The sequence below is a fragment of the Nicotiana tabacum genome, chromosome 14 (assembly GCF_000715075.1).
Source record: "Nicotiana tabacum cultivar K326 chromosome 14, ASM71507v2, whole genome shotgun sequence".
In the NCBI taxonomy this organism is placed as follows: Eukaryota; Viridiplantae; Streptophyta; class Magnoliopsida; order Solanales; family Solanaceae; genus Nicotiana; species Nicotiana tabacum.
Window position 1 is genome coordinate 80,128,876 of NC_134093.1, and position 25,745 is coordinate 80,154,620.

The 25,745-nt window shown below is 37.4% G+C and overlaps 3 protein-coding genes across 9 annotated transcripts; 1 reads left to right on the forward strand and 2 right to left on the reverse strand.

Annotated features, from left to right (window-relative positions):
• The first annotated feature begins 277 nt into the window (after positions 1 to 277).
• On the forward strand, positions 278 to 1,657 carry LOC107767410 (transcription factor MYB35). Its single transcript, XM_016586419.2, has 3 exons — positions 278 to 410; positions 618 to 747; positions 1,207 to 1,657. The coding sequence occupies exons 1-3, from the start codon at positions 278 to 280 to the stop codon at positions 1,655 to 1,657; spliced, it is 714 nt and encodes a 237-aa protein (XP_016441905.2).
• Positions 1,172 to 6,804, reverse strand: LOC107767408 (uncharacterized). 7 transcript variants are annotated; one of them, XR_012698720.1, is made up of 11 exons: positions 6,483 to 6,804; positions 5,744 to 5,815; positions 5,233 to 5,568; positions 4,714 to 4,849; positions 4,399 to 4,561; positions 3,856 to 3,984; positions 3,559 to 3,753; positions 3,002 to 3,124; positions 2,554 to 2,922; positions 1,936 to 2,449; positions 1,348 to 1,667 (listed from the first exon to the last, which is right to left on the reverse strand). XR_012698720.1 is itself a non-coding variant. In XM_016586416.2 (10 exons), the coding sequence occupies exons 1-9, from the start codon at positions 6,637 to 6,639 to the stop codon at positions 2,830 to 2,832; spliced, it is 1,404 nt and encodes a 467-aa protein (XP_016441902.1). In that variant the 5' UTR covers positions 6,640 to 6,804; the 3' UTR covers positions 1,172 to 2,449; positions 2,791 to 2,829. The 7 variants fall into 7 exon arrangements, 4 of the variants coding, with proteins under 4 accessions (XP_016441902.1, XP_016441903.1, XP_016441901.1 ...); XM_016586416.2 differs by having other exon boundaries at positions 1,172 to 2,449; positions 2,791 to 2,922; XR_012698722.1 differs by lacking the exon at positions 1,348 to 1,667 and having other exon boundaries at positions 1,908 to 2,449; positions 3,641 to 3,753.
• A 1,110-nt stretch (positions 6,805 to 7,914) lies between these two features.
• LOC107767407 (protein transport protein SEC13 homolog B-like) lies at positions 7,915 to 10,896 on the reverse strand. The gene is made up of 2 exons (XM_016586414.2): positions 10,650 to 10,896; positions 7,915 to 9,165 (listed from the first exon to the last, which is right to left on the reverse strand). Exon 2 carries the CDS (start codon positions 9,129 to 9,131, stop codon positions 8,223 to 8,225), a length of 909 nt encoding a protein of 302 aa, XP_016441900.2. The 5' UTR covers positions 9,132 to 9,165; positions 10,650 to 10,896; the 3' UTR covers positions 7,915 to 8,222.
• Between the last annotated feature and the right edge of the window lie 14,849 nt (positions 10,897 to 25,745).

Below are 25,745 nucleotides of genomic sequence, written 5' to 3' on the forward strand. Positions count from 1 at the left end.
CGTCAAAAAGTTTTCTTGAGCAGAATCATGCAAATGTTGCTAAAAGGGAGCCAAATTACATGCATTTCATGCCTTTTTTTAGTTTAATACTCTCCCCCCTCTCCAAACGTGCTTTCAGTGCTAATGAAAATTGCATTACCATTATATCAAACAATCTCTCTATTATCATTGTTATTATTCTTCTTCTTTGTCTCTCTTATTATTATTATTATTATCCTTCAGCTTTCTCTGTCTCTCTTTGGTACTTGCAAATCTTGATTTTGTTTATCGTCTGATAATGGGAAGGCCTCCTTGTTGTGATAAAGCAAATGTGAAAAGAGGCCCTTGGACTGCTGAGGAAGATGCAAAAATTCTTGCTTATGTAGCCAGTCATGGAATTGGCAACTGGACCTTGGTCCCTCAGAAAGCAGGTTTGATCAATGTAATAAATATTCCATTACTAAATCAGTATTTTTACACGGAAATATATAAATATGTATGTGAATATAACGAAAATTTCAACAAAATACTAAATTTCGAAGTCATACTTGGACACTCCGAATTTATCTCTATTTGTCGATCATATATATCTACTCAAAAATGATAATTGGTACAAAATTTATTGGATGAATTTGAAGGTCTGAATAGGTGTGGAAAAAGCTGTAGGCTCAGATGGACCAATTATCTACGTCCTGATCTTAAGCATGACAACTTCACACCTCAAGAAGAAGAGTGCATCATTGAGCTTCACAAAACCATTGGTAGCAGGTTAGTTTTTTTTTTTTGTTTTTTTTTAAAATCATAATCTTCCTTGGTTCGCAAGTAAATAATTTGGTGTGTTTGGTTGACAGAAGTTATTCTACAGAAAATTGTTTCGAAAAAGGACTTATTTTGTGGAAAATATTTTCAGTGTTTGATTGAAGAGAGAAACATATTACGAAAAAAATATTTATTTAAGATTGATAATATTATTAGCAAACTGGATAGCGATTCTAATGAAGTATTAAGAATTAATAATAATGTCAGTGTTGGTTTAAGAACTAATATGAAGTTAAGAGTTCATATAATTATGAAGGAAAATGATGACTTTCACGCAAAAGTGAGGGAAGTCATTGTCCCTCTTTTGGTGGAAAATGTTATTACAACCAAACATCTAAAAATATTTTTAGGAAAATATTTCTATGGGGAAAGCTTGATCACTAACAACTTGTGGTTTGTATTTATCAGGTGGTCTTTAATAGCAAAGCAATTACCTGGGAGAACAGACAATGATGTCAAAAATTATTGGAACACAAAACTGAAGAAAAAGCTTGTGAACATGGGAATTGACCCTGTAACACATAAACCATTTGCTCAAGTCTTTGCTGAGTATGGAAAAATCAGTGGTCTCCCAATTCAAAATGCAAGAAATCATATCTGTTTGCCCAACAATACTACTGAAATATCAAAGCAACTTCCATTCTCATTACGAGAAAACTACTCCACTCAAAAATACACATGGGATCCTAAGGCTCAGTATCAAGTCATCCATGAGGAGACTCTTCAAACACACAGTTTTAGTGAAGTCTCCCCCTTGATTTCATCAGCAACTTATTTTAACCCAACAGTATTCAGCTCATCGTCTTCTTACGCTTCCGTGCAATCTCAGGTTCAAGTTAATTTCACGTATGATCATTGAAAAAAACCCTCTAAAACAGTAAAAAGTAACTAATCTTTATACACTATAATCGTAAATCCACAAAACTTTGCCCACAATAATAGTAAAGTCACATTGATGGATATGTTTTGTCGTTATAGTGGATAAAATTTAGTATCTTTCCAGTTATAATGGGTTAAGATCAATTACTTTAATATGACAAAAATACTTTGGTGACTTTACTATTATAGTGGTACTTAACTGTTATAGTAGAGAAAGTTGAGTGACTATACGTAAAATTAATCCTATCAGGTTCATACCACGGCATCTTCTTCGTCAACATCTACTTGGAACGAGTTTGTATTTGGAGATCTGTGTACATCCACAGATACAGAACAAAAACAGGAATACCAACTCCAAGCTGGGATATATTTGTCAAAGGATCTGTCAAATTCAGTTCACAAGGACAATCCTACTTGTGGGGAAGTGACTGAAGTTGAGGAAAACCAATCTGTTGAAGAAGCCACTTGTTCCTCTGCTGTGGATTCGTTCGTGGACACCATCTTGGCTCGCGACAAGCAAATGCTAATGGATTTTCCTCCACTTTTAGATGTATACCTTGATTATTGACTATTGATATACATGGTGTTACAATTTCGCGAGTTGGAATAAATGTTAAGAGGACTCTTTTGCTTTGCCAATTCCCTTTACCCCTATTGCTAGGAGCCTGTTTCGAGTTCCTCAGCTTATGCTCTAACTTCTAATAGTAACCGTAAGAGATTTTCTATTTCCTTCTTATTATAGCCAAAGTAAAGGTTTCAAGAATGAAATGCCCTGCAAAGCAAACCGAAGAAAAGATTTAAACTCACAAGAGTGAAACCATAGTCATCTATATGCCTAGAGAAAGCGAGAGAGATCACACGTAAAAGCATACACACCCCCAAGTGCATCTTGAATCTTTCTTACTCCGGCTGTGAAGAGACTTGAATCCACTTGACCAACACAACTTAATTCAGAAATTCATAGGACCAAGTGCTGAAGAAAATTCTCTTTTACTCGAGTTTTATTTATACCAATGCACTTAACAGAATAAACTAAGACCTTATTTTGTAATTAAGTCAAACATAAGGAAAGAGAGTTTAAGTTCCTTTGGAGTAATGAGTAGTTTTTTCGACCTGTCATATAGGTTCACCATGTCGAGCCGTGTACTTAATTCAGAAGCCTAGCTGCTGATAATTGGTGTAATCTATCTCTTTCAATCTAATACAGCATAACATATTTTCTGGCAAGTCCTCTGCCTTGTTTCCCTGCACCAAATTTACACGGCATATTAGATTTAAGTCTTGTTGAGCAACTTCAATCATCCTCGGGATTGCTAACAGCTACCTGAATTGTCAGACCAAAATCAAGGACAAACTTCTTTAATCTGTCTTTACAAGATTCCAATCCTTTTCTGGCAATATAACTGAATCTATGAATGTCAAAATCAATCTCAAAATAGTTTTTTCCCTGCAAGTAACCACGACAAAAGATTTCAGTAGGAACGTCAGGGATACATGCTCAATCCCCAAAAAATAAAGGGAAAAGGTCTCATCTTCTATACAAAATCGTCGCATATTTGCTTGTCCTTGTCCTTGACGGAGCTCCAATATGGACTTGGTGATTTCCACGTGTCAACATATTTCGGGAAAAATATCCAAATTTATCTCTCTAGTCTTGACTATGATTTAAAATTACCCTCCGCTATACTTCAGATTGGAGCTCCGTTTGGGTCAAGGGCAAATATGAGACTTACTATCTGTTAACGGCAGGAGTATGAATGGACCTAGAGTATAACGTAAGATAATGTTTAAGATATTTCATATATATCCAGAGAGCTTGGAGACAACAAAATCGGAAGAAACAAATGCTCTATGCAAAAAAGTTTCTTAGTTTAATTTTACCAAATAAAATTCGTGTTGAGGACGTGAGAGCACAGGCTTTTCATTGTAAGCGTTCATGAGCTTTTGCTCAGCTGCACTTAACTGAAGATCCTCTATGTTTACAACTCGTGCCAAGAATTTCAATCTGTCCCGGAAGGTTACATTTTTATCTACAGGAAAACCTCTGATCTTCTCTATTTCACCACGAATTAACCTCTGTCATGCAGATAGCAAGCAAAAGAATAGTTAGTCGGGAATTTATTCAGAATTGCCAAAATCATTAAGTGTATATTTTTTAAGCGAAATGCACGACTGTACCTGGATATTCTCTTGAAAATGGACTGGAAGTTCTTTTGAGTAATTTTCTGAGAGCTTGAAGTAGAAAACAAAACTCATGCCTTCCCCGTTGTGTTCATTTTGGAAGATTGTGGGAGGGTACGATGGTATCTGAGATGATAAAACAATCAACCATTTAGTGCCAAAAAACTGAAATGAAAAACAGTCAATCATTTCTTCTCTGCTGCATCTTCACTTGTCTTGTTCTAAAAGCTTGACCTTGGCATAAGTATTCAGTCTAATATTTTGATTCAGGAACAAAATGTATGAGGCAGTTTGCTCGATGATCTGTTTACCAACTCAACCACTTGAAAATACTAAGTGTATATTAATTTGGTAAAAGAAGTAACGCCTTAAAATCAACAAAGTTTCGTACCTAAACTGACTTTACAAGTCGAATTGTAATTATAGACCTACTCCGCTTGTGTAAATTTCCGCATATGCCGCCGGAATGGACATTGTTTGACAAGTTGTTCAACAAAAGAATAATGATATATATAAAGTGTTAGAGAAGTAAGGACACACCTGAAGATTTACTACAAGGATTGGAGGAACTACTCCAGATGAATCAACGGCTGGAAGTTCCACAAAACGTGCAATGTGATCAATTTTACGTGGTGATAAGAATACATCAACCCCAAAAGGATAAAATGCAGCATGGTTTGGAGCAAACTCTTTCTTCTTGTCCCTGCCAAACAATTTAGAGGGGTTAAACTTGATATTTTTGAACAGAAGTAACCAAAGAAATTTGATTAGAGTTAAAAATACAGTAGAGTTGGACTATGTGTTATAAAATCTCATTTAACAAATCTGGTTCATCAAATAGTGGTATTATCTTACCTAATGTATCTTTTACCACGAACTCTGAAAGTATTTGGCTCAATTGATGACCAAGAGTTGGGCAGTTTAGTCCGCCGCGGGCTGCATGGAACTTGAGAACCAGCGACCAGTCTTCGCAGAGAGGCCTTTGACGACACTGAAGATGCAAAAGCAGAAATGTTAATAATAGGTATTGATAGAAATAGTCAATGTGTCAGGTGCAGCCTATGAATTACATATGCTTAGCAAGGAAACAACTGTTATCTGCAGATTACTAAGTATCGATCTATTCAAGATGACATAAGAGTGTACTATCTACTTTTCCATTTGTCCAAACTTTTTTAGCCTTTTAATTACATCCGTAATGTAATATTGACGTCAACTGGCTTAATATACTATAGCATAAAATTCAAGATAAAATTTCCTTCTTGAAACTATTCATAAAGCAACTTCAGCTTCAATGCCGTATATGCAAAGAAAAGTAATCAATTACAGGCTAGGGCCGGGAATTAACAAAAAATATAAGGTAAAAACACTTACACGATGCAGAATTTGAATAGGCTTCTCTCCGTTTAAAAGATAATATTTTGGTTAGAGATGATTTCCTTCTGGTGCCTGGTGAGCTTGGGATTGCAGATTTTCTCTTTTCAAGCCTAACTCCTTCAGCTCTCGCAGCATTTCTGTCCATGTTTCTGCTAGACACTTTGTCAAGAGTGAAACCATAGTCATCTCTGATAATATTTGGTTCTGCATTTGCAAATGATTGTTCATGTTTTACTGCAGAGTCAAAAGCCGCATTACTGTTGCAACAAACAGTATCATAAAACCTTGGAGAAATCGCAGTTGAAAAAGATCCACTGCCACTCTGTGAAAACACTGCAAGTTTTGAAGTTACAGAAAGCATTGATCACTTATCCTGCCCATCAATTTCTATGTTTTTACAAGTGAAAGAAATGACGAGGGATGTAACACAAGGAGACATCATGTGCGTCAAATTCATGAAAGACATTAAAACAACGACTAAGAATGTTTATTTACTCAGATGAATTACCATCTTGCGCGCTATGAAAATCATTGCTACTTTCCGATTCAATCATCACCTCTGGGTCAAATTCTCCATTTCCTGTTTAGGCCAAATAAAACACTTGGAGTCATATTCCAATCTAGCCAGTCCTACAAAATTTGCCGAGGGGAAGCTATAATCCAAAAGTATGAAAAGAACACTGTGCTTTTGTCTATGTTCCAGCTTCATAATTTTACCAAAACAGTCGAGACATTTCAATAGGCAAGCATATATTAAAAGCAAAAAGTAAGAAATCTAACATGTAGTCAACAAATAGAAGCAGAATTCAACATAGTAGTCAAATGTTTCATGATCAAAACTAATCCTATATTGTTATTAACTCATCTTTAAGCTAAGAAAAAAAAAAAGACAATGCTTTAGTGCAACAACAGAATCACAATCAATATAGATGATGGCTTGAGAAGGAAATCAGCTAATCGTTTTCCTTTCTTAAAATAATTTGTCAGTCCAACTTGAGCCGCCTCGACTATTCTACTGGGAATTTGCTACCTTTTTGGGGGTATAAATATTCCGACTAATCCAAATTCACAAATGTGGAGGGAATTCATCCATCTCACCACATTCCATGAGGTACTTGCTACCTCTCACCAGTTAGATACCTAGTATCAGATAACTCTGCCACCAAAATTTAGACAACCGGTACCAAATAACTCAGCCCCTAAAGCAGCTTAGACAGATAGGAAGAGAAATCAGCTAAGAATTATACCTTTGGATAAAGAACTGGAGCAAGAAATATTCTTAGAAGCAGAGGGTTCAATCTTATTGAGCTTGTGAGATACAGAGTTCCTCCCTCCTTGATGTTTCTTCCTATGAAGATCACTCATTCCAATGCACCTTCTAGCTTTTGATCCACATGCTCCCATTTTCTTGTTTCAATTCTAAAAAGCACAACAAATTGGAATTATCTAAGCAACTACTGTTCTAGTAAATTCGTCTTTTGAGAAAATTCCTTTTTTGGGTTCTTAAAATGATACCAAATTCATCAAACTGCTACTGCAATTTCCAAAAGGGACAACTTTATAAATGGCAAAGTTTAATTGGTTGGAGTGGATAATTTATCAACGACAATATTCCTCGACCGTCCACATGACTACGGTTGTGTACCAAATTTTCATGTGCGAGTTCCGTGTTTCTTTATAATTCTTGCTACGTAAAATTCCATAAAATATGCTAACTTATTGATCACGTGTCTTAATATAATCCTTGTCACTTTCACAAGAAGCTTGAAGAATATAACCAGATTATCATATAGAAATGAATCTCTTCGTGGGTAAATAACTTATTTATTCACCACTGATGTTAATAATCAGAGCCGAAATTAGGGGAAAGAGGTTGGCGGTGAAATTTCTTTAATGTATATAGTATATATTAGATGTTGAATCCATTTAACTCTTCACTTGCTTATTTTTTTTATATTTTGAATTCGCTCGGTGAAAATTCTGTCTCCGTCACTATACACTAATTTAATAAATGCAACACATATACGCCTTTCATACACATAATTGTCACTTATCCATAGTCAAAATGATATATATTCTCGGATTAAATTTTTAATGTTAAAATTAAATTACTTGATTTGATACAAATACAAAATGCCGGTAAGTATCAGCTCTAGGGGACCCATAACTGAACTGTAAAAGTCGGATGATTCTGTGGTACAAACGCGTCTGCAAGTGGAACCACAGCAAATGTTGTAGAAGAGAGAAGATACAATGATGTAAGCACACGTGTTACTTCTTACAAGTTGAAAACTCTGAATGTTAATAATGCGTTTGATTAAATAAAAATCTAACAAACATTGTTTCCGTTAAAATGATTGAAACGTCCTCAAAATAATTTAAAACATGTAAATTGACGACCAACAAAAATGATATGAAGAGGAATTAAGGATTTTGTTTTCAGAATATTATTTGAAGGATTACAAAAAAAATATTAGAAATAAAATAATAAAAATATTAGTCAAACCAAAAGTGCTCTTAAGATGAAAAGCCCGAGTAACCAACTTATGGCTTATGCTTGATTTTGACTTATAAGCACTTTTGGTTTTCATAAATAAACAGTAATATCAAAGAATGCCATCATTCATAATTATGTCATTTATGTGCAATAAAAGTGAAATTCATGGGGGAAAAAGAAAATTCAGCAAATAAAACCTAGATTCTGATTTAGTGCAAATATAAGTCCGGACTAATTCAATCAACAAGGGGCAGAGGAATAAAAATTCCTCTAGGAGCGTATTCAGAAAGCAATATAACATAGGACATACCAGCACTGGCCAAAACTAAAAATAAGGTATATAACTAACTTTTTGCAACTCCCTTAGCTTTAGCAGATTGATCATCACATGTACCAAATACAAACAAAAGGATAAAGTAAAACCAAATAGAGAAAACTTAAACCAAAAGGCTAGTTCTCACTTGAGCTAGTAAATATTTTTACTTCGATTCTATTGGTCGACAGAAGTGACCTGTTGCCACTCCCCATCAACTGCTTCTTTCCACAATGTAACATTGTTGTCCCCAGCCGCCACTGCCAACAAGTTTCCGGTTAGAGACCATGAAACCCTCCAAACAGGAGTCTTGAAGTCTTTAAGAACCTTTCCCTCCCACTGATCTCCCTCCTTCGCCACAGTCCATATGACAACTGTACCATCCTCTGAAGCACTAGCAATTGTCGATTTAGGAAGTCCCAAGTTCGGTGCCCAGGCTACATCCCGCACCCAGTTAGTGTGCATCTGTAGTGCAGGGAAGCAGTCCATCTTCCAAACACCATTATATAACTTCCAAACCTTCACGGTGTTATCACAGCCACCGGATGCCAGCTTCTGAACAGGTTCAAGAACACCTGAACCAACTAACGCACCAGGAGTCATTGATGGCGCCCACGAGACTGCTGTTACCCCAACTGGATGGGCTTGGTCAATTTTTGTAGTGTCCCAAAGACCATCTGACCTAGCAGTGTGAACTGAGATACTACCATCAGAAGAACCACAAGCCAAGCAAAGCCCAAGTTCATGAGGAGCCCATGAAATAGAGTTAACCGATGATTTATGGTCGCTAAAAACATGAGCTTGTGTCCACTCATTTTGATTGCCTTCCTTCCAGATTACAACTTTTCCATCATAGGAGCAGGAAGCAAGGATTGAACCAAATTTTGGGTGTGCCCAAGCAACTTGCCAAACAGGACCAGTATGGCCACTCAGAGTGGCAAGGTGCTGTGAAGTTGAGTTGTTGCTGACTCCAACTATTTTTATGGTCATATCAGATGATGCTGTGGCCACACGTTTCCCATAATAGTCCATGGAAACATCATGAACTATGTCATTGTGACCCGTTTCAATCTTCTCTGCAGGCATCTTCCCTTTGCCGCTACACAATGTCTCTCAGCTCCTATAATTTATTGGTCAGTTGATTTTTTTAAATGTCAGTTTAATTGATCATACACACAATTCAAGCAACTATACAAACTATTCATATACATCATAAGTGATTCGCAAGAATAACTTTCAATGCTTTCCATATCGCAAATCAAAACTTTATAGTGAGCATATTGGTTAAACTTAAACACTCTAGGTTCCATATTAAGGTCAATCAAAATCCTCTCCATTAACCCAACGTGACACTGTCCTAGTGAAAATTAGAAAGACTACCTCAACCCGGATTCCTATTATCAGTACCAAATTTTCGAGTTGGCTTCTTTATTCACATACTTGTACCATGAATGATTCAATGTCCGCACGATGCGGACTAACATTTTTTTTTAGAATTCCAGCAAAGGTAATCCATTGAGATGAAAAGACTAAAATCATATACCCTACCCTAAACTAGTCTAATACTACCAGATATATTTTAACTGTGAAATATCTACTAAAGTTATCAGGCTACTTCCATATAAAGGACAATATAGATTTCCCCAAAACTCCTTTCCATAAAGTGACTACTGTCCACAAAAGATATCACACTTTCTTTTTCTACTAACCAAGATATCTCTGAGGGCTATGGCGCAATTTGAAACCTGTGGATAATGGGTCCACCACTCTACCCTTGTGGCAGGTTCAAACCTGTGACGTGAGCGGTGCACCTAACCTACACATCACGTGTTGTGCTCTTACCACTAGACCAAAGCCCCGGGGGCTCAAAAGATATCACATCGTTCTAAAGAAGCACCCAAAGAAAAAGGATGTGCATATATTCAAAACACACATAGGAGAACAATGCCTAACAAGCAAAAAATTATATTTAACTCATCCAGACATTCATAAACAAATTTTTGAATCTAAAACAAATGTTAAAAATAAATATGATCTTATATATTTGTGGATCTCCTATAACTATCTTTTAGTGTACTATTGGACCAACGGGAAATATTTTCTTAGCTTCCTATATTAGGGAAAAAATTGATCTTTTTATGACGGTGTTGTGTGGTCCAGCTTGCGCCCATCTCAACTATTCCATTGAGTAACTTTACCTATACCTCCCACTAGCACAGATATCAAATAACTCAGGCCACTGAGGCTTAGGCTGATTGGGAAAACATATCATCTTTTTAGCTTACAATTAATCAAGTAGCACGAAAACACACAAGAATCTCTCCAAAATTAACAAAATTCAGATGGGTAAAAAAAACAAATCATGGATGGATGAAACCCAAATTACACACAGAAGAATCGGAGTCCAAAAATATAAAAAACAAAAATACAAACGTAAGCTTGATAGATCTAGCATTTTTCCTTGGATCACAAACCGGGTCGACCCGAAAAAGAATAAATCAAAGGAGGAAAAAAAGCAAAAGTAAAATTATGGTTTTGAGGACGAATATATACAGATCTTAATATAATCTGATGAAATTATGGGATAACGAGGAAGCTTTTTACCTGTAACTGTAATAGAAAGTTTCAGAGTCAAGCAACGGGATAGAGAAAATAGCGCAACTCGAATCTGCAGAGAGAGAACGGAACTGTCTAATGCGGTAAGCTTATTTGTGCAGCAAATCTATATCCGAGTCCAAGAGGTAGCGTTACCCCGAAAAACAAATTATTCATACTTGATGTTTACCTCGAATTTGAGTTTTTCTTTTTTCTGTTTTTTTTCCATCTCTTTTGTTTTTTATACAATGCATGAAGGAAATTTCATACCCGAGTTATATTTTATTACTTAGTATTCCTTCGTTTTTATGTGTCACTTTTTCGTTTTTATGTGACACTTCAATGACACTTTTTTTATGTGACACTCTGTTTAAAAAATAGTGATACTACATTAATATTTGCAAATAATTTTAACTTTAAATTTTACTTTTTGCTTTTGATAATATATTTTATAGCCACAAAAATATTTTAATATATTTAAAAAAATAAATTTCAAATAATTTTCTTTTTTTATTTCGGTATATTATGTACTTAGTCAAATATAGACGGAAGGATAAATCTTTTTACAGGAGTGGCAGTAAGTAAGAAAGGAATTTTTTAAGAGAAATGTATATTATTAGCCGCTCCCAAAAATTATAAATTAGTTTCGGTTTTATGTATCTCACACGAGAGTCCGGAACCTGAGTAATAAATTTTTGGACTCAAGGGACCAACATAAGTCCCTAAAAAAATTAAGTACCATTTTATATATAGCATATATTTTACGGGCGTTATACGTTAACCACCAGTTACCCGTTAGCGTATAACGCATGTATATACCTTAATTTGAAACCGGTCATGTATAGCGAAAGATAAAACCCCCTTCTTTCCCACACACGTCGACGGTTCCCTCCCCCATTTTTAAATTTCTTTTCCTCCATTTGAGCCCACATAGGTCCCACAAAAAAGTGTGAATTTTATTTTTTCAAAGATTGAAGGTCTTAGAATAAAGTTGGTGGTCGAATTTCGAGAAATGGTAGTCCATATTGCCATTCAAACTTTTAAAAATTAGATATTTCTTAACACTTTTCTCCCTATTAATTATTTACATTATGTGTATTACATGTGTATTAACTATTGCGCACTTTATTTCAGATCTTTTGTGCAACTTTTTTTTCTTTTGTAAGTTGTAGTAATTATATAATAGATTTTGGGTTTGTTTTTATTTTAATTCCGTAAAATTATTAGGAACAGTGATAATTTTTGTATAATTTGGATATTTGTTGGTATTTGTCAATTTTGCCGATTATTTGAAATTTAGCTAACAAAATTTTATTATTTATTTATTTTGTTGAATATTGTTTAATTATTTGTTAAATGCTGACTACTTTATTTATTTGCCAGCCAGAAAAGTAGTATTTTGATTCCTACTTTGCCCGCCATATAAGTTAAACCAATAACATACTTTAGGATTCTTTGACTGTTAAATAAAAATTGAATAGTTGGCAATACGGAAGATACTCCGTCAATTTTTTATCATGAAATTCGAAAAACAAACGTACAAAAATGTATGAATTTATTAAATGATAAATAATACTTTGTATCTAATTAATTGTAACACTCCGAAAAATTTCGAAGTGTTTTAAGACCATTAAGAAGATTGGCGGGTGCTAATTATATTAATTCAGGTATGAACAAGACTGATAATTTGAATGATATCAATTGATCATGATAATACATGTATGAGGTGCATTAAGAATGGTTTATGGTCTAAGAAAAAGCCCTAAGGCTAAGTCAAGTTGAAAATTATATGATGGGATAAAGTTTCAAGTGAAGTCGCACTAGATCTAATTTCAAACAAGCATAACTCTCACGATATGAACAGTTATGTGGTGTATAACCTATCAAATTAAAGCTCTTTGAGTCTAATTTCCAACGTATCAAACCGTTTGTCATTTGGATATGTGTACAGAAAGTTATGGCCATTTGACTAGCCATGTGTCATATGCGCGGCCGCGCATATTTGAGAGTTTCTGCCTCAGGTGCGCGGCCGCGCACGTAGGAACTCATTAAATAACCCCAAGCCTCCCCCCCCCCCCCAAGGCCAGTAGAGAGATAGAGCTAAGTTATTTCTTTGAGCTAGAGCTTGCATATCAAGGGGAATCCGTCCAACACCTCCCTCCCATGAACCAAGGTAATATTTTTGGAGTAATTTTGAGTTGATTACTACTCCTAAACACTTGTATTAACAAGGATTAATCTTGAATATCCATAGATTTCTATTTAAATTTCCAAATTGGTCAAGAACACTACAAGTTGGGATTCTCAAGAGTTTCGCTATAAGAGGTATGTCTACCATCTCTGACTAATCTATGGTGATTATTTATATATGAAATATGTGTTAAAACTTATGGTATGGTGATTGGAAGCTATAAGTTCCCAATTTAAATACATAACCATTGTAGAAATTGAAAGGTGATTATTTGATGAAATTTTTATTGGTTGGGTGAGAATGGTTGGTCACACGTATGATGTTAGGATTATAAGTTGTTAAAGAATGATGGTGGGATGAATTGTTGGTAAATGATGGTAGTTGGAAGAACTAATTCTATGGTTAAGAAATGTATAAATGTATGCCCACTAGGTATTTGGTAAATTGTCTAAATAGTCTAAACTATGGAATTGGTTACTAATATTGGTCCTATTGGGTGCTGCTATTGTAGATTGAAATTGCTTAGTATAGTAGATCGTTGTAGTATCATTAAGGTGTGAATTTTAGTTTTGGATCATTGGCATTGAATTGAGGAGACAAAAAGGTATTCAGAGGTGGATACGCGCGGAATGGAATTTCCTGAGTATTGATTAGCTTACTCGACGTTGGGTTCGTCTTGTTGAGGTAAGTAACTTTTCAAATCTTGGAGTTGAAGGTATAAACCCTGATTATACGTGTTATGTATTTGGTGTTGAGGTGACGCACATGCTAGGTGACGGGCGTGTGGGCATGCACCGTGTGAACTGTGACTCCTTTATTTATATGGTACTATGTACTTACCTGAACTTATCTATAATCATGAAATCTCTACGTACTAGAGTTATCGAGCTGTGATTCGTATTAGAAATCATGTCTAGGCTAGATGCTTATTTTGTTGGGACCCACTGAGGTCATTACTGTTGTTGAGTTATTTTCTTACATTGCAATGTCATACTCAGTCATATTCACTCATTACATATTATATCTCAGTTTCTGTTGTTATTTATTGATACATCATACATTATTTTCGGGCTAGTTTCATGAAATTATGAACCCGTGAGAGAGAGACTGGAGAGATTGATGACTGAGTGAGGCCGAGGGCCTGATTGTGAGGGTATTGATACTATAGCACGTGAGTTGTCCGTGCGAATTCTGATATTGATACTATGGCACGTGAGTTGTCCGTGCGGATTATAGCGCTTGGGCTGAAGGAGCCCCTCTGGAGTCTGCATACACCCCCAGTGAGCGCGGTTGATTTATATTGAGGGATGGATCTTCCCTAGACATGGATCTTGTCCGATTCATTTATATTGAGGGATGGATCTTCCCTGGACATGGATCTTGTCCGAAGCATTATATACCTGGAGATGGATCTTCTCCATGGGCTGGATTGGCCCTACTTGGTACTGAGTGCCTAATGATCAGTTGATGTGTATATTCCGAGATGGATCTTCCCTGGGCCGGATTGGCCATATACAGTACCGAGTGATTGAGCATAATGAGTGGAATGTGTGAGAAAGTGAGATTGAGTACTCTGAGAGTGTGAGTACATGAGTTTATCTCTGAGATACATTGCATTGACATGCACACATGACATACAGGCATAGAGATGTATTTTCCTCATGTTGTACCGTATCACGTCATTCATGACTTCTCACACATGTTGACATATGGGCATAATGATGCATTGGTTTTACACTGGCTATCTGGAAAGAAAAATGAAACATCTTATTTATTGAAAGAAAGGTTTTGGGAAAAATCAAAGTTTTCAGACTTACTCATATTTTGGTGATTTCAGTGAAAAGAATTGAGTTTTACTATTATACTTGAAAAGAAAATATTTATTTATTCGGAAACTGTGAACGACTGAGCATTTTATTATTTAGTTATTCTTTGTATTGCCTTAATTTTATTGTTATGAGATGTTACTGGATATTGGTGTGGACCCTGACCTTTGTTCCAGCTCGTCACTACTTTCAACCTAAGGTTAGGTTTGTTACTTATTGAGTACATGGGGTCGGTTGTACTCATACTACACTTCTGCACCTACATGTAGATTTTGGATGCTGATATTGTTGTGCATGGTGGAAGCTAGCATTGAAGATGTACCTGCGATCCAATCGCAGCTGCCTCTTGTTCTTGGTAGCTTTAGAACTAGTAATCTATTCATGTATATTTCAAACAAATAATGTATTTTATTTCACACCAGCTTTGTAAATTCAAATCTTAGAAGCTCATGATTTGTACTACCAGTCCTTGGGGAGTGTATTAGAGTCAGTTAAATATTAATTGAATCGTATTGTTGTTATTTGGTTTACCTAGCGGGTGAGATTAGGTGCCATCACGGCTAGTCGGATTTTAGGTCGTGACATTAATTAATTAACTATTTGAAGATATCCGATAAGTTCAATAATTAAAATAATGTAGAGTTCTATAACTGACGAATTAAAATTTGAATAGTTGTCAATGCAAAGGATACTCTGCCGCATTTTTATCGTTAAATCTAAAAATAACGTTAAATCGTTATGAATTAAATAAATACTAATTAATAATTTGTATCAAATTAATTAATAAAAAATTATTATATTCCAAGAATTATAGAAAAATATTGTAGGTATTTTTGACTGACGAATAAAAATTTAAATAATTGTCAATACAAAGGAGAATCTGCGGAATTTTTGTTGTTTAATCTAAAACAATAATGTATAAATCGGTATGAATTAAATAAATAATAGATAAAATATACTTCATACAATTAGATAATACTCCTTACAATCTCAAACGGCAATAATAAATAAATCTTTCGTATGAAAAAGTAAGATAACATATGTTTAATTAACATTATTCTATGTACATACATCATTATGGATCACCCGATTGTTCATCCTGGACTCGTGTCACATGAGCTACTTACGCTCCAGGCGGCCCATAGGTCATTACGTATATGGAATGGAGAGTTGCTTAGCCAAAACATACACTTGCGATGCATTGATGATTTTTGGGATCTTATTAGGGATCATCCACTATATCAGTGCACAATCGCGTGCCTCACTCGAACAGGTTTTTACCGAGTCATCGAGGTTGGTCGGTTACCGTTCAACTGTCCATTGATCACAAATCTGATCGAGCTATGGAGGCCAGAGATACACATATTCCATTTGCCTATCGGTGAGGCCATTATCACGTTACAGGACGTAGAGGTTTTATTTGGGCTGCCCGTTGACGATCTTGTTGTTCACTACCCGCCTGCGATTAGGAAGTATAGGAGGCTTGACTATATACAGCTACTGGAGAGGCTCACTGGATTCCATCCGATTGAGGAGTCTACGATCAGTGGAGTTAGCCGATTACGGTTATTGCCTGTGAGCCAGCACCTTGAGACGCTACACGAGTAGATCACGAATCAGACACTGGATGAGGGTATTGAACGACAACCTCGGTTGTTACTGTTGATGATATTTGACGACATTATTTTCCCAAATACCTCGGAGAACCTTGTGAGCCTACGTTTCTTGGCTCATCTGGAGCGGTCAAATGATTTACCCCTCACCATATAATAATGATATGATATATAAAATAGCACGACATTATCTTTCGTGCTTTTACTCTCTTCCTCACATCGTATGATAAATGATAATAAAAAATCAAGTGCACCAGATGACCCTTCGTGCTTTAATACTCACCATCTCTCAAATCAATAATAGAATATGCAAATGAGGCATGGCAATACCCTTCATGCTTTTCACTCTTCCTCACTATGCAACAACACTAATCCAAAGTAGCAACGCAAGGTGGGAAGAAAATTTCAATTCAATCATAGTGTTATGTTAACCCAACTAAAATTTCAAAATCTCAACAACTTCAAAAATAAACGATACATATAAAGGCGAACAATTAAAGAAGTAATAATCTAATTAAGGCATGGAAAGCTTAGTCAATGAAACAACGTAATACAATAAAATACTTTCCACCTGCATGCTTTAACCCTATAACAACGCATATATAATCGTCACCTTACATATACGTCATCCCCACACATAATTCACGTAGCAAATAGACCAACAAGTCCTAATCCCTCAAGTCAAAGTTAACCATGACACTTACCTCACTCTACAACCAAATCAATTCTCAACCACATCTTTTCCTTTAGTATTAGCCTCTGAACCAATCAAATCTAGCCAAATATAGTTCAAACAATTCAAAATAGGCTTTAGAAACTACCCACAAGTGAAAATGATTCAACCTTTAATGAGTTTGGAAAATGTCAACCCCGGCCTCGCGTGGTCAAAACCCGAGATTCGGACCAAAACTCGATTACCCATTCACCCCCGAGCTTGGTTATGTCATTTGTTTCAAAATCTGACTTCAATTTGAGGTCTAAATCTCAATTTTATAAAATCCCTAATTTCTTCCCAAATCCCTAATTTCTACCATAGAAATCCTAGATTAAAGGTAAAAATTAGCGGATGATTATGGAAATATAACAAAACAAGTTAAAATTTACTAACTAATAAAATGGGGATGAAAAACCTCTTCAAAATCGTCTCTAGACCGAGCTCTAACTTCAAAAAATGGTGAAAAATGGTTCAATCCCGACTTTCAACTCTTTTAATACCTGGGCGTCAGGTGTTCTTCGCGTTCGCGAAGCACATGACGCGTTCGCGATGCACTCAACAATTGACCTTCGCGTTCGCGAAGGCTTAATTACCCACCTGCCTTTGCATTCGCGAGCCAAGGTCCGCGCTCGCGAAGAGTAACTGCATGTCCTCCCCCACGTCACCCCAATGAATCGCATTCGCGGGAATCTTGTCACGTTCGCAAAGCGTAAACCCTTCAACGCTTCGCGTTCGTGAAGTATAGACAGCCCCAAGTTTCCCCTTCGCGATCGTGAGATAAGCTTCGCGATCACGAAGCACAACGTACCAGACACCAGAAACAACTATTGCACAAGTTCAAAATAATCTAAAACCTATCTAAAACTCACCCGAGCCCCTCAGGCTCCAAACCAAATATACACACAAGTGTAATTGCATCATACGAACTCATTCACGCAATCAAAATACCAAAATAACATATAGAACCACGAATCGGACATCAAAACATATGAAATTCAAAAGAAAACTCAAGAACCTCTAGAATCACAACCAAGCATCCGAATCTTATCAAACCAACTCTGAATTGCACCAAATTTTGCATATACGTTTCAAGTAGTAAAGCAGACCTATACCAAGTCTCAAAATCAAAATCCGAACCCGATAGCCATAAAGTCAACCTATGGTCAAACCTAGGAAGTTTCCAAACTTTCAAATTGCTAACTTTCGGCAAAATAAGTCAAATCAACCTAAGGATCTCCGAATTCAATTTCGGGCATACGCCGAAGTCCAAAATCACAATGTTGACCTACCGAAATTGTCAAAATACCTATTAGGGATAGTTTACATAAAATATTAACCAAAGTCAACTCAAGTTATTTTTAAAGCCAAAAATCATATTTTCTTCAAATTATTACGTAAAAACTTTCTGGAAAAAAGCACGGACTGAGCATGCAAATCAAGAAATATTAAATGAATCTAATAGAGGTCCCAAAACACAGAAATAAAGGCTAGTACTCAAAATGACCTATCAGGTCATCACATTCTCCACCTCTAAATGAAACATTATTCCTCGAGCGGATATAGAAAAGTACATGGACGGGTAAAAAGGTGTGTGTATCTACTTTGCATATTGGATTCGGGCTCCCATGTAGCTTCCTCGATTGGATGACCTCTCAATTGCACTTTCATAGATGGAAAACTCCTAGATCTCAACTTTCGAACATGTCGGGCTAGAATAGCCACTGGCTCCTCCTCATAGACTAAATTCTCATCAAGCTAAACCGTGCTAAAGTCCAAAACATGGGAGATATCCTCATGGTACTTTCGAAGTATGGAAACAAGGAATACCGAATGTACTCCTGATAGACTAGGAGGAAGTGCAAGCCTATATGCAACCTACCAAACTCTCTCTAAGATCTCAAATAGCCCACCAAACCCGGGGCTCAGCTTGCCCTACTTCCCAAACAACATCACGCCCTTCATAGGTGACACTTGGAGAAGAACTTTCTCACCCACCATATAAGCTACATCCTGAACCTTCCGGTCCGCATAACTCTTCGATCTGGACTGAGTTGTACGAAGTCGTTCCCGAATCACCTTAATCTTTTCCATAGTATCACAGACCAAATTAGTGCCCAATAACCCAGCCTCTCTGGTATCAAACCAACTACTCGGCGAACGACATCACCTCACATATAAAGCCTCATACGGAGCCATCTAAATTCTCAATTGTTAATTGTTGTTGTAGGCAACTCTGCAAGAGGTAAGAAATGGTCCCATGAACCTCTGAAATCCATAACACAAGCACATAACATGTCCTCCAAGATTTAAATAGTGTGATCGGACTATCTGTCCGTCTGAGAATGAAACGCTGTTCTTAGTGCATCCCGCGTGCCCAACTCACGTTGCATGACTCTCCATAAATGCGATGTGAACTACATGCCTCGATCAGAAATGATGGAAATAGGCACGCCGTGCAGGCGGATAATCTCCTGAATGTAAACCTGAGCCAACCGCTCTAAAGAATAGGAAGTCGCCATCAAAATGAAGTGCATGGACTTTGTCATCCGGTCCATAATAACCCAAAATGCGTCATATTTCTTTGAGGTCCATGGCAAGCCTACCACAAAATCCACAGTGATGCGCTCCCACTTCCACTATAGTATCCCCAATCTCTGAGTCAATCCACCTGGTTTTTTATGCTCATACTTTACCTTTGATAATTCAAACACCGGGATACTTAAGAAATAATGTTTCTTCATTCTCTACCACCAATAGTGTTGTTTCAAGTCACGGTACATCTTCGTGACACCTGGGTGAATAGAATAGCGTGAACTATGCGCCTCCTGAAGGATCAACTCACTCAACCCATCAACATTTGGCATACAAATCTGGACCTAAAGCCGCATAACATCATCCTCCCAGATCACAACCTCCTTAGCACCACCCCGTTGCATCGTATCCTTCAACAACAACAAGTGAGGATCATCAAACTAGCGAGCTTTGATACGCTCCAACAATGATGACTGGGCAACACAAGTAAGAACATGGCTGGGCTCCGAAATATCCAATCTCACAAACTAGTTGGCCAAAGCCTAAACATTTATGGCTAATGGCCTCTCAACTACCGGTAAATATGCTAAACTACCCATACTCTCCACCTTCATACTCAATGCATCGGTCACTACATTGGTCTTTCCCAGATGATATAATAAGGTGATATCATAGTCTTTAAGCAACTCTAGCCATTTCTGCTGCCGCAAATTAAGGTCTTTCTGCTTGAATAGGTGTTGGAGATTTCGATGGTCGGTATAGACCTCACAATGAACGCCATACAGACAGTGCCTCCAAATCTTCAGTGCACGAATAGTGTCTGTCAACTCTAAGTCATGAACATGATAATTCTTCTCATAAACCTTCAACAACCGATATGCATAGGCGATCACCCTACCATCCTGCATCAATATCGCACCAAGCCCAATATCCGATGCATCATAATACATGGTGTAAGATCCCGAACCTGTATGTAATACCAATACTGGAGCTGTAATCAAAGCAGTTTTGAGCTTCTGAAATCTCAACTCACATTCACCAGACCATTTAAAAGAACACCCTTCTGGGGAAACTTGGTCAATGGGGCTGAGATAGAAGAAAACCCTTCCACAAACCAGCGATAATAACCCACCAATCCCAAGAAGATCCAAATCTTTGTACTGAAGTAGGTCTAGGCCAGGTTTGAACTGCCTCAATCTTCTTAGGATCCATTTTAATGCCCTCGAAAGATACAACATGGCCCAAAAAGGCAACCAAGTCCAACTAGAACTCACATTTTGAAAACGTGGCATATAACTGACTATCCCTTAAGGTTTGAAGTACGACCCGAATATGCTTCTCATGCTCCTCTAGACTGTGGGACTAAACCAAAATATCATCAATGAAGATGATCACAAAAGAATCCAAATAGGGCTTGATCACCCGGTTCATCAAATCCATAAATGTTATTGGGCAGTAGTCAAACCAAATGACATCACTAAGAACTCATAGTGACCATACGGAGTCCAAAAAGCTATCTTAGGGACATTCGATGCTCTAATCTTCAACTAAAGGTAGCCAAATCTCAAGTCAATATTCGAAAACACTTTGGCACCCTGAAGCTAATAAAATAAGTCATCAATTCTCGGCAAAGGATACATGTTCTTGATTGTGACTTTGTTTAACTACTAATAATTTATACACATACTCATTGTTCCTTCTTTCTTCTTCACAAACAACATCGGTGCACCCCCAAGGCGAGACACTAGGTCTAATGAACCCATGTTCAAGAAAATCTTGCAACTGCTCCTTCAATTATTCAACTCAACTGGGGCCTTACAGTATGGTGTGGTAGTAATGAGCTGAGTGCCTAGAACCAGATCAATGCAGAAGTCAATATCTCTGTCGGGTAGCATCCCTAGCAAATCTGTAGCAAATACCTCTGGAAACTCGCGCACTACTAGTACTGAATCCATGGAAGGAACCTCCGCACTAGGATCACAGATATAGGCAAAATATGCTAGACACCCCTTCTCGACCATACGCCGAGCTTTCGTGTAAGAAATAGCCCTTCTAGTAAAATGGGCATGAGTCCTTCTCCACTCTAATCGAGGCAACCCCAACATGGCTAATGTTCCACAGGTAAGGTGACAGCCAATCCATTACCAAGATAACATCAAAGTCCACCATATCAAGAAGTAGAAGATCTGCCCTAGTCTTATAGCTCCCAATAGAATCCACACACGAGCGATAAACACGATCTACCACAATAGAATCTTCCACAGGTATTAAAACACAGACATGAGCACTCAAAGAATCACGTGGCAAAACAAGATATAAAGCAAAATAGGATGACATGTATGAATAAGTAGAGCCCGGATCAATAAAACTGAGGCATCTTTATGTCAAATCGGAACAATACCTATGATGATGACATCATATGACTCTACCTCAAGTCTAGCTGGGAATGCATAAAAATGGGGCTCAGCCCCACCACTCTGCCCTTCGCCTCTCGGACGGCCTCTCCCTGGATGACCTCTACCTTTAATGGCCTTACCTCCACCTTTAGCAGTCTGACCCCCCATCTCTAGTTGGCTGGGTGAGCGATGGGGCAACCAGTGCCGGAACCATGACACGAGAACTCTGTTGTGGCATGTTGCCCTATGTCCTAGGGAAAAACCTCGCGATGTGCCTTAGATCTCCACAAGTATAACAAGTCCTCGGCTGCTGTGACTGTTGACCCTGGAACTCACCATGTCAACTTGAATAACCACCCTGATAACATTGGATCAGAGGTGCACTGACCGGAGCTGAAGGTGCGCTATAGGCTAGCTTCTTAGGAAGAGACCCATAGGAACCACTGAAACCACCAAAGTGAAAAGGCCTCTTCTCAGATACCGCCTCTCTACCCTGACCACAAATCATCTCGATCCGTCTAGCAATATCTACTACACATTGAAAAGAAATATCATCCATGGTCTCCTTGGCCATTTGTATCCTAATACCAAAAGGAAGACCATTAATGAATCTCCTCACACTCACTCTCTCTCTTTCTCTCTCTCTCTCTCTCTCTCTCTCTCTCTCTCTCCCTCTCTCTCAGTAGGAAGCAAAATAATTGCATGGCGAGCTAAATCCATGAATCTTGTATCATATTGAGTAACAGTCATGCTACCCTATTAGAGGCGCTCAAAATGCCTACGATACTCCTCTATCAGGGTAAAAGGAATTAACTTCTCCAAAAATAGCTGTGAAAATTGATCCCAAGCGTGTGGCGTGAACCTGCTGGTCTACTCCGCTCATAATCCTGTCACCACCTCTTGGCAGAACCGGTCATCTAAAACACTGCAAAGTCGACTCCATTGTACTCCAAAATACCCATGTTGCGCAACACCTCATGGCAACAGTCAATGAAGTCTTATGGGTCCTCAGAAGGTGTGCCACCAAAGTGAATAGGAAATAACTTTGTGAACTTGTCTAATCTCATCAGCCTCTCAGAAGACATCGTGGGCCTTTCCCATATCTGTGTGGCAACAATAGGCTGAGCCACTCCCACTAGCGGAGCTACTGGAGTCTGATATCCATGAGCCATCTACTCTGGTGTGTAAGTAGCGGGAGTCTGGGCTCCTCCCCTAGCCTGAGAGATAGCTAGTGCCACCAAAAATGCATCGTCCTAGTCCACGCTCTCCATAAGGCCCACTAAGCATACTAAAGCATCCTGAAGTATCGGGGTACCAATAAACCCCTCTAGGACCTGAGCTGGTCCAACTGGCACAGTATGAACAGGAACCTCCTCCTCCTGCTCGATCTGAGGCTCCGCAATAGGTGATGTTGCACGTGCTCTAGGCTGAGCTCTGCCTCTACCTCTGCCTCTAGTTCGAACTCGGCCCCGGCCTCTACCCCTGGTAGTGGCAGCAACCTGGGGCTCCTGCTCCTGACCCTCCATGTTTTCTGTCCGCATCCTCACCATCGTGTCAACTTCAGTGATAGAATAAAATCGCATGATAGAGAAGGAAAGAAGCAAAATTTTCCTAAAACTCTATAGTCTCTAGAAGAAAAGTACAAACATTTCTGTATCGATCCTCAAGACTCTACTAAGCTTGCTCATGACTCATGAGACCTATACAACCTAGTGCTCCGATGCCAACTTGTCACGGCCTGGAATTTCCAACATCAGGACCGTGATGGGGCCTAACCTCTACATGCTAGGAAAGCCGACGTTATTAAATTAATTAACCAGTTTTAACAATTATTACAGGCTGATGATAATTAACAATAAAATAATTCATAAATGAACACAGTGTTAATATAAATAACGCGATGCTAACTACTCCCAGAAATCTGGAGTTAGAAGTACATGAGCAGCTAGAATACTACATATACGGTTTGAAATAAAGTACAACTGTTTGAAACTAAATAAACAGTAAAACTGAATAAAGATGGGGACTTCAGGGGCTACAGATGCCGTATAGTTATACCTCAAGTCTCCAAAAGAAACTTAATCCAAGCAGTCTCGCTACACGCCACTGGGACAAACACCGGTATCTACACAAGAAGTGCAGAAGTATAGCATGAGTACAACCGATCTAATGTACTCCATAAGTATTGAGCCTAACCCCAGACGAGGTAGTGACGAGGCTATGACAAGACACCCACTAAAATCCTGTACAAATATTTTCATAAAGAAGCAAAAATAATAAGTAGGGCATATAAAATAATAACTGGCAAGGAATATGTAGAAAGGGAAGTGCGATAAGAATGACAAGTACAAAATTACCACGTAGCCTTCTTCCAAAATAAACAACAAATGCACCCAATTGAATCACCAATCAAAAAATCAAATAAAGTAGTGAAATCAACAATGGTACGGCATCACCTTTCGTGCTTATACTCTCATCCTCACCAAATAATAATGATATGATATATAAAATGGCACGACATCACCCTTCGTGCTTTTACTCTCTTCCTCACATGTTATGATAAATGATAATAAGAAGTCAAGTGCACGACATCACCCTTCGTGCTTTAATCCTCACCATTTCTCAAATCAATAATAGTATATGCAAATGAGGCACAAAATCCAATAGTATATGCTTTCCACTCTTCCTTAGCATGCAAAAACGCTAATCCAAAATAGCAACGCAAGATGGAAAGCAAATTTCACTTCAATCATACTGTTATGTTAACCCAACTCAACTTTCAAAATCCCAACAACTTCAAGAATAAACAATACATATGAAGGCGAACAATTAAAGAAGTAATAATCAATTAAGGCGTGCAAAGCATAGTCAATGAAACAACGTAATACAATAAAACAATTTCCAGGGGCATGCTTTAACCCAATGACAACACATATATACTCGTCACCTTACATATACATCGTCCCAACACATAATTCATGTAGAAAATAGACCAACAAGTCTTATAGCCTGTTTGGCCAAGCTGAAAAAATCAGCTTATTTTGAGAGGTGCTTTTTTCAAAAGTGCTTTTCGAAAAAGTACTTTAGGAGAAAAGCAGTTTGTGTTTGGCTAATCAATTTGAAAAGCACTTTTGAACAATAATTTGTATTTGGCCAAGCTTTTCGAAAAGTGCTTTTAAGTGTCAAATTACAAATAAGGACATGAAGAGATTTGCTTAATAGTTAATATTATATAAGTAGATAAATAATTACAAATATTTATTATTAAAGATAATAATTAAGTTTTTTATTTTATTTAAGTAAAATATAAAAATAAAATTGAAAAGTACTTTATTCTTTCAAGATAATTTAAATATATCAAAAAATCATTCAATAAATATGAAAGTTCATCCCAAAAGTCATTTTATATTACTTAATAGTTTAAACTAAGTAAGGTTATTTTGGTATATATAATATTTTACAAAGGGTATTTTTGGTAGGAAGAAAAGCCAAAACTGCTTCTGCTTCTGCTTATGGAGAGAAGCTACTTTTTTTTGCTTCTCCAAAACTGCTTCTGCTTCTAGCCAAAAGCACTTTTTTCCCAAAAGAAAGCTTGGCCAAACACCTCAAATTGAGGAAAAAAGCACTTTTTTTGAAAAAAAAACACTTCTGGCTTGGGGAGAAGCTTAGCCAAACAGGCTATTAATCCATCAAGTGAAAGTTAACCACGACACTTACCTCACTCCACAACTAAATTATTACACTGCGGCTTTTCCATTAGTATTAGCCTCCAAACCAATAAAATCTATCCAAATATAGTTCAAATAATTTTAAATAGGCTTTAGAAACTACC

Coding starts and splice junctions, on each gene's coding strand:
- LOC107767407 (XM_016586414.2), bottom strand. CDS start 9,131: ATGCCTGCAGAGAAGATTGAAACGGGTCACAATGACATAGTTCATGAT.
- LOC107767410 (XM_016586419.2), top strand. CDS start 278: ATGGGAAGGCCTCCTTGTTGTGATAAAGCAAATGTGAAAAGAGGCCCT. Junction 411..617: donor CTTGGTCCCTCAGAAAGCAG/GTTTGATCAATG, acceptor ATGAATTTGAAG/GTCTGAATAGGTGTGGAAAA. Junction 748..1,206: donor CACAAAACCATTGGTAGCAG/GTTAGTTTTTTT, acceptor TGTATTTATCAG/GTGGTCTTTAATAGCAAAGC.
- LOC107767408 (XM_016586416.2), bottom strand. CDS start 6,639: ATGGGAGCATGTGGATCAAAAGCTAGAAGGTGCATTGGAATGAGTGAT. Junction 5,816..6,482: donor CTCCAGTTCTTTATCCAAAG/GTATAATTCTTA, acceptor TGGCCTAAACAG/GAAATGGAGAATTTGACCCA. Junction 3,754..3,855: donor ATTTTCAAGAGAATATCCAG/GTACAGTCGTGC, acceptor TCTGCATGACAG/AGGTTAATTCGTGGTGAAAT.